This window comes from Anopheles arabiensis, chromosome 3 (assembly GCF_016920715.1).
Source record: "Anopheles arabiensis isolate DONGOLA chromosome 3, AaraD3, whole genome shotgun sequence".
NCBI lineage: Eukaryota > Metazoa > Arthropoda > Insecta > Diptera > Culicidae > Anopheles > Anopheles arabiensis.
Window position 1 is genome coordinate 1,505,001 of NC_053518.1, and position 8,460 is coordinate 1,513,460.

The 8,460-nt window shown below is 44.4% G+C and overlaps 4 protein-coding genes across 4 annotated transcripts in view; 2 read left to right on the forward strand and 2 right to left on the reverse strand.

The window, feature by feature from the left end:
• LOC120903869 (cell division control protein 1-like) overlaps nt 1-121 on the forward strand; it is a 1,778-nt gene extending 1,657 nt beyond the window's left edge. The window contains exon 4 of the mRNA XM_040313530.1: nt 1-121. This exon is cut by the window's left edge and continues 169 nt beyond it. Within this exon, the coding sequence (XP_040169464.1) occupies nt 1-4 (4 nt within the window). The 3' untranslated portion in view covers nt 5-121.
• Nucleotides 122-1,584: 1,463 nt separating this feature from the next.
• Nucleotides 1,585-5,150, reverse strand: LOC120904971 (leucine-rich repeat protein SHOC-2-like). The gene is made up of 2 exons (XM_040315549.1): nt 4,214-5,150; nt 1,585-2,237 (listed from the first exon to the last, which is right to left on the reverse strand). Exons 1-2 carry the CDS (start codon nt 5,148-5,150, stop codon nt 1,585-1,587), a joined length of 1,590 nt encoding a protein of 529 aa, XP_040171483.1.
• Nucleotides 5,151-5,627: 477 nt separating this feature from the next.
• Nucleotides 5,628-7,559, reverse strand: LOC120904972 (leucine-rich repeat-containing protein 30-like). The gene is made up of 2 exons (XM_040315551.1): nt 7,555-7,559; nt 5,628-6,690 (listed from the first exon to the last, which is right to left on the reverse strand). The coding sequence occupies exons 1-2, from the start codon at nt 7,557-7,559 to the stop codon at nt 5,628-5,630; spliced, it is 1,068 nt and encodes a 355-aa protein (XP_040171485.1).
• Nucleotides 7,560-7,564: 5 nt separating this feature from the next.
• Nucleotides 7,565-8,288, forward strand: LOC120903870. The gene is made up of 2 exons (XM_040313531.1): nt 7,565-7,665; nt 7,740-8,288. Exons 1-2 carry the CDS (start codon nt 7,618-7,620, stop codon nt 8,202-8,204), a joined length of 513 nt encoding a protein of 170 aa, XP_040169465.1. The 5' UTR covers nt 7,565-7,617; the 3' UTR covers nt 8,205-8,288.
• Nucleotides 8,289-8,460: the final 172 nt, after the last annotated feature.

Below are 8,460 nucleotides of genomic sequence, written 5' to 3' on the forward strand. Positions count from 1 at the left end.
GTAACACCCGGACCGGTAAGGTAGGCAGGTAGGTAGGCGGCTCGTGTACTTGTGCAATTATGTGGCGAGGCAGTTAGCGAATAAATTATGAACGTGAAGCAATGTTTTTCTACAAACAGTACAGTCGTAGCGATTGTTTCACTAACGCACGATGTTAGAGCCGAAAAGAAGTGCCTGGGATGTAACATGAAGAGTAATCCCTTCCCAAAACCCCATTCTTTATTGCTAAACAATGATCGAGAGTTGCCTTTTTAGAGCATTTTCATTTCGACTCCAGTCGCTCGTGCGCGAACTTGGTTTAAAATCAATGTCTACCGAACAGAACGGTTGGCCGAACAGGTGATTGTCACATTTGTGCTTGTTGCCTCTAAGAAAGAGCTGCTGAAGTTGCTTGGGATAGTCGGTTGATACCTCGTGGACGAGTTAAGATCGAAAAGTCGACCGTTTTCATTGTTGTTGTCGCTCGATGACGAGGTACAGTGACCATCCGTTGCGAGATTGTCCATATCGGCAAATGCGTCCATGGTGACACTGGTCAGCTGGTTGCTTATGAAAGCTTTTTACCGGCCTGCTGCAAGCTGTCTAATCGACAGCTCCTGCAGTCGTTTGTTGATACAGTTTGGCACACTGGTGAGTTCGCACCGGTGGGAGTAGTGAGCTTCCGCACCGTGTCGGGTAGGTGTACGATCGTGGCCTGATCTAAAGCTTTGAAGTTGAATGTTGCGTGACGCTTGCTCTTCCATTGGATGGTGCAAAAGTCGACCACCGATATGCATTGTTTGCGCAGCACTGAGTGAAATCCACTTGCCATGTGCTCCATTTCCGCTCTTAATGAGACGAGATAAATCGCTTTGCCATTTCGACTTCAGTTTTACGATCTTGTTATGTACTGTTGTTATTCATCCAGAGAACGATCAACATACGGACGAACCATCCGATCGGACAACCTTACGCGAAACGTGAGGACGGTTTGCTCGTCGTAGATTCAGCACACGTTCAGCGACCAGGGTGTATTGTGGTTGAGGTTCAAAATCAGCTCGTTCACTGAGCATGTCCCACTGCTGCACTGTCGATTGTGGGAAACGATCAGAGTTTGGAGATGGCCACTCGAGAACCGCCCTGCAGGTGTACTGGTCGAGATTGTGGATTTCGGAGATTGAGTGTGACGAGGTTGTGCTGCTGCAGACACTGGAGAGTGCTAGCGAGGGTGTGTATTTTGTTGTACATCAGGTCCAGCGTGTCCAGCTTGCGCAACCATGCAAAAACCGACACCAATTTCGCAGGTGGTACCAGCTGCAGATTGCCTCGTTGGGCTGGAAGTGGATCCAGTTGAGCTGGTGAGCGTGTCCAAATGTTTGAACCGCATCGACGCTAATGGGGCTTCGTTCGTAGTGCGGAAAGATTAGAAATGGAAGGATCAAGACGCACCACGGTGCACGCACGTGCATGCGTGCATTAGTTTGGACAGTAAGTTTGAAAGTTGTTCCCAAACCGCCCCTTCAATATAGTTTGTGGAAATAAAAAAGCTTCAGCTAGTCTCCCCTAGATGACGCCACAGAAGTTTTATTCGATAGCCAATACATTTTAAGTAACGATCGTTAGCTGCTCTCGTAAAGAGTTGTTATTTCGTTCCCAGTCACTATTCTTGTCTCTTGATTTAAATTCAATTTCCAGCGGACAGAACGGCATGTCATTATCGTGGCTACATTCCACCTTATTTTTGCTCAAAATAAGCCTTGACAATCGTTTGGGATGTCGATCTTCGTGGAAGGCTATGCGGGAGATCTCATTCGACGATAGATCCAAAGTAGTGAGGTTGTCCATCGCGCCAAACACGTCCATGCTTACACTATTGAGCTTATTGCTTTGGAAGCCTATGTAGGTAAGGGTCGCGAAACGTTCAAGACAGTTGGGCATGTGGGAAAGCTCATTCGATCCAAAATATATAAAAGTAAACCGTGGCACAGGTTCCCACTGACAAAAGTCAAGCACTTTGAGACGGTTATTGGATAGCTTAATGCTTCTCATGTCATCGCCAGAAAATCGTCCAACGAGTAGGTTGATTTTGTTGTGCGAAAAGTCCACATACACAAACCATCCGATGGGAGCAAGAACCTCGAGGTTAACGGTTTGGAGTTGATTGTTGCTCAGATCCAGCAAGAAGAGGCGACGCCGTTGGCCATCGCTAAGCGTACTGGTGATCGTGTGGATTTTGTTATGCATCAAGTCCAGCGTATCTAAAGACCGACAATCAATCAACAACTCCAAATCAAGATGCTGAATGTAAGAATACTGCAGTCGGATTACTTCAAGGTTTTTCAAATTCTTCAGCGACGGTGGTATCTGTTGCAGGTGGCTGGAAGTTATCCAAATCCCTTCGATCACGTCATTTGGCTGGAAGTGAATCCAAGCTAGGCGCGTTTGCACTACAGTGAGCTGTTTGATCGTAACGTTGCCTGGGATAATGATTTTCCTCAACACTGTCGAGTTCCTAATTTGCACGTTTGCGATTGTGTCTTCAATGTGGTTAAATATCGAATGACCGATCGATGTCCCTTTGAAGTTGCGAAAGTGCATAAATTTTAGTCGCGTTGGTAATTGCGATCGTAGTGAGCCTAGACTTATCTTTCTGGGATCGAAACGATCGATAATACACTGATCACGTATTTCACAGGACCATTCCAGACTCAATACGCAGGAAGTTAAAACTGGGATTGAAAGCACGTATACAAAAAGTAGTAACTTTCCTCGAGCACTAGTTGATATGATCAAAGATTTGTCCTGTTGAACAATACACCGATCGAAAGTCATGTTCGCAACGATAATAATACTGATTTTTACCGAAATCCGATCTCAATATTCGCGCGTATTGTAAGGCAGCAAACGAATAAAGTTCTCCGTTGGCAATGCTCGTATTGCTAATTAGTGTGGCAAAAACTGTGCATATAAGTACACCAATTGTGCTTGCAAATCATACTAGGGACAATCAAAGCACGTGGAGAATAGTTCTGTTTGAACTCCATTAAAATGACATTAGGCAACAAATACTATAAAAGTTGTAAAAACTCTCCGGCTAGTTGTAGATTCTGATTGACGAAGAAAATACGTTCGCAATATCGTTCAGCACCAAAACATGCTGAGTTTGACGGATTTATCACAATTTCGGCGATCAACGATCGAGTGACCAAAACCACTGCCAACTCCAGATTCTCATTTTGAATGATTGAAATATATTTGTTAGCCTCAAGTGACGATCGTTAGCTGCTGCCGTATCTTCAAATCTAGGTGCTGAATGAAGGAATGTTGGATTCGAAGTTCTTCAACGACGATGGTATCTGTTTCAGATGGCTGGAAGCTATCCCCACTCCTTTGATCGCGTCATTTGGCTGGAAGTGCATCCATGCTAGATGCGTATTAATCACATTGCGTTCATTGATCGTAGCGCTGCTTGGAAGAATGATTTCCTCCAATGCCGTCGAGTTGAGAATCTCAACGTAGGTAGTTGTGTATTCAATGTGATCAAATATCAAATGATCAAAGGTCCTCAATTGAAGGTAGTGAAACTTCAAAACTTTTACCTGTGTTGGTAATTGAGCCCTTATTGTGCCAAAGCTTATCTGTCTGGGATTGAAATGTTCGATCATGCACTGAGAAAGTAGTTTACAGGATCATCGAAGGCTCAAGACGCAGCATGCTAAAAAGGAAATCGAAAGTATGAAGGATGATAATCCCATCTTTTCAGGAGCACTGGAATGATCCGATCACAGATTTATCTCGTTGAACACAAACACCGTTCGAAGGACGCACGTTTGCAACAATAATACTAATGATCTTATCGAAATCATTCTCAACAGCCTACGATATGACCGAGGTTCAAAACGATCAATGGAATTACAAGTGTAACGCTACTTAGTAGATCTAGAATTTCAAAACAGACACACACACGAAACACGTGTAGAATTGCATTTATTATCATTTTATTCACACATGAAACAAATAGACCGCATTTATAATGACATTAAGGTACGAATATATCTTCGCGAAAAATATAATAATAATTCACTGTTTTGTTAGTTGATGATTCTAACTGCTGGTGGAAATGCGTTTGCAACACTCTCTCGCTTCAATGGATTATTAGTTAGAAAGACATCTCGCAAGCTCGAAGGTATGCGATTGACCCCGCTAGCTGGGACTACCGTCTGAATTGCATTACTGGTAAAATGTAGCGACCTCAGCTCAGTTAGCATCACAAACGAATCGATCGTAATGCGGGTGAGCTTGTTGTGGTTGAAGTTTAGAAACTGTACCCTTCGCATACGGCCCAAGCATTGCGGAATCTGTGACAAGCTGTTCACGGCCAAGGAAAACGATTTTATCAATAGCATCGTGTTCCATTCGCACATATTGATCGTAAACAGATTGTTGTTGGATAGTATGACCGTTGTAATCTTTGGATTGGAAAGACGACCAGCAACGACCTCTATTTGGTTGTACTCCAGATCGATGATTTCGAGTTCACGCATGGCTGCGAACACAGTCATATTTACATGTTTAAGCTTATTGCTGCTTAAAGACACTCTTGCCAATGATGCATAGCACTGGGACGTGGCACTAGAAGCTTGGAAGGTTAGGCTAGCGATGAGGTTGTTCTTTAGATTAAGACTAGTAAGAGCGGATAAGTTACAGAACGATTCGAAGGCGATCTGTTCGATGGGCGATTGACTTAGCTTGAGGACGGACAGCTTGGGTAGGTTTTTCAGCGTTAGTGGAACAGTGGCTAAGCTGCTTCTCAAGATGTACAGCTTCGAGAGTGTACCGTTCGGTAGGAAATGTAAGCGACTGAGTGTCGGCTCTGCAATGATAAGCTCCTTAATGGACGTTGCATTAGGCACAATTAAAGTTCGCATGGAGCTGGACTCATGCAACTCTACCGTTGATATGGATGATGGAATATTTCCGAACAACGATCTGCCTACAATGGGTGGACTGATGAGATTTTTAAATGCGATACTTTGTGCTTCATTTGGAACGTGGTTAAACACGAACGTCCCTTCCAGGCTGGGTTGGTAGTTGGAGACGGTGCACTTGTAGTTGCCGTTTTTCTGCTGACAGATAAATTGAAACGCTGAACTGCTCGGCACAGCAAGCATAATGACAACGAACAGGCTGAAAGTTGATAGACACTGTGTATACTAAGTTTGCTAAAAGAAGGGTCGTTTGCATTCGGACCTTCGGTGAGCGTGAATCGATGCGTCTCTCTTCATAATACTGTACTGTTAACGACTGAAACGAACAGACTGTATATTAGTGCTGTATACGTGCCACTGACAGTAATAGGCCATCAGAAACGAATTTGCCGATCTTCAAACGTGGTCAGAATGTTGAAAAATAAGGGGAAAAAACTGTCCATTGAATTCAAATAATTGATCATTAGCAGCACTAATATATTTGGTTTATATATTTGATAGTGATTTGGATATTCAACGCCGTACACTACATCAAACACAGCTGTGAAGGTAGGTCCTAGCCAATCTAACTCGAGTATTGCGGTAGGACCTTAAACATTTCCGGAAATGTTCAGTGGAACATTAATTAAGTGACATTAAGCGTACAATTTATTGAATGCTTTAAATGTGTATTTGAATTTGTTGTAGTATCTTTTTCGAAACATTCAAATAATTCACGCGGCTGTGTCGCATATCTATCTGTAACAGCTTCGGTGGAACCGAGTCTTCGCGCAGTATGAACGATACTATCGGATTCCAAGCGAGCCGAAGGTACTGCAAAACTTTGAGCTGAGCAAATGCAGCCAAGGACACGCTGGACAGAAGATTATTCTCCAGATTAATGGAGTAAAGGTTGGGAAATTTGTCCAGGCAGTCCGGGACACCGATAAGTTTGTTCTTTTCGATGAAAAAGCTAGTCATGTTGGGCATCAGGACCCACTCGCACAGGTCGATCTTAGGCAGTAGATTATTGCTTATGAGTAGTTGACTAATTTCCGTGTTTTGGAAGCGTCCCACAAATGACTCCAACATGTTATGCGACAGATCAATGACTTCCAATCGGCGAAATGGTGCAAATACGCTGGGGACGATCCGCTTGAGTCGATTGTTTGCCAGGAGTAACTCCAACAGCGATGAGGTACACCCGCTGAACTGCGATGCCGTAACGGAATAGATCTTGTTGTACTTCAGATCAATTGTTTGAAGTTGAGTATGATTGCAAAATAAGCTCACATCGATATTCTGCACCGGTGTGAAGTTAATTTTAACGTAAGCCAAACTCCTCAGATTCAATAGAGAGGATGGTATGTGATGTAGGGGAGCTTGTTCGATAGTCAGTTGGGAAAGGTTAAAATTTATCTCGAAACTGATCGCTCCCAGCTTCGTTTGGAGGATAACCAGCGACAGGAAGCTAGCGCTCGCTGGCACCTTAACGTTGATAACGTAGGTTGAATCGTTCACCAGCACATGTGTAACGGTCGTTGGTAACGCACTCAGGAGTTTGTGATCAATGGTTGTCACTCTCAGTCGAGAGAAGACGAGCATGTAAGCGCTCGGTGGGATATGCTGCAGCACAAATGTTCCCTCGTAGTCTGGATACAGATTGGTCAAGCTACACGTAAGTGCGGCACTGCCAGAGCAGACAAACTGAAACGCCGCCACGACGGGAGCAGCCGTAGCGAAGCTGGAACGAAAACCACACAGGCAGAGACATTCAGTAAACGAATGCGTTCCAAGTGATGGCAGAATCCTGCATGTATAACACCTGAGATAGTACAACAAAGTGGCGTTCATTGAAAGCGGTCCTTTGTGTGGTGTGATTAGATCGGTGGAATTCGATGTACTGATCGGGTTTGGGAGCACAATAGAACCAAAACAACACATCGCTCAGTGCTGCCTTCCGTGACGTTGTTCGTCTACGCACTTTAATAGATAGATGATTAAATTACAGTTAACAGGATGTAATAACCATGTGAATTAGCTTGCCCGAAACATGCTTCACACATGCGCTTCAACCGAAATTGTTCCATTCCCTGTAGTTGTGTTTTGGATATCAGCTAACCTAGATTGCGTTGATACATCAGGTACAATCAGCTCTATTTATTAGCTGCTTCGAGTGACAACGCCCTCCTAACCTGACGCAAAACGTCTTGCAAATTCTAGCAGATTCCTAAGTAGCCAGAAATAGAGAAATTGCATACAGTTGGAAAAGCTGACCAAACAACCAGGCACACCAACACCAGTGCTAAACAATAAATCTTTCTTACGCATCACATAGGAATAGCTTCTAGAACGATGTGAAATCGTCATGAGCGACTCAAACAGACGATATTCGTAGGAGAAAGATATTTGTTCTGAGCTTGTTTCCTCTAGTGAAGGCTTGTTATTGACAAAAAGTTTTAGCAATCGCGAATTTTCTGCAACAAGAAGTATATCAATATGGTTGATTGTTTCAACACGCCTATGGATGGTGGATGGTCCGGTTTTGGACACCTTTTTCGTTCTGGAGTATAAAAAGGCTTGCAGATATTGACAAGCCTTATCATACTTCATCTGTAACTCGTTGAGTAGTACTTCGTTGAGGATCGTTGCTCTCCAGCTTGTGGTGAAAATGAAGGCCGTGTACGTTGTTGCCCTTGGTGTCTGTCTTGTGGCGGTGGTAAGTGGATTGGCATTGATGGCAGTGGAAAATGGTTCGAAATAAACTAATTACCGAAACGGTCCTAAATTTAGGCTACGCAGGCAGCTCCTCAACTCTCACTTCAGTTCCCCACGCTGTACACGCTGCTGACACAGGCGACAGATCTCCTCGGGAGATTGGTAGCGCAAATCACCACACTGGTCAACAATGTTCTCCTCGTGGGAGGCTCCGCCGTGCAATCGGTGCTTAGGACCGCTGTAACTCTGGTGTACAATTTGGCCAACACCGCATTAACACTCGTCACTGTTCCCACTAGTGTGCTGCCAACGGTCAATACCTTGCTAAACAGCACTCTAACTCAGATCCAAGGCATCGTAGCCAATGCCGGCACGACTCTTACCACTCTGGTGCCAGCGCTCGGTGGTGTGCAGACCGTTCTGCTCACGCTTGCCAACAATCTGGCTGCCCTCAATCAGGGTAGTTTGTCTACGCTCCAGACCGCGGTGACACAGCTGGCCAACTCGCTCGGCACTGTCGTCGGTCAAATTTCGGGCTAAACGTAAGTGTCTGTGTACTTCGACTACATGAGCGAGGTGTGTATGATCCTGGAACCGAGTTCCTAATAAAGATGTGCAAATGTATGCAGTTTTGCTTTTGATTTGGGGGAGCTGTGCAACTGGTTGCCTACTGTTAGGCGCAAAGTGTTGAGGGGATGCCAGTGGGTGGGCTGAAACGTTTCTGACTTTGTTGTTTTACTTACTGAAGAATACGGAAGCAAAAAAGCCTGTTCTATGGAATGTACTAAATTGCTAA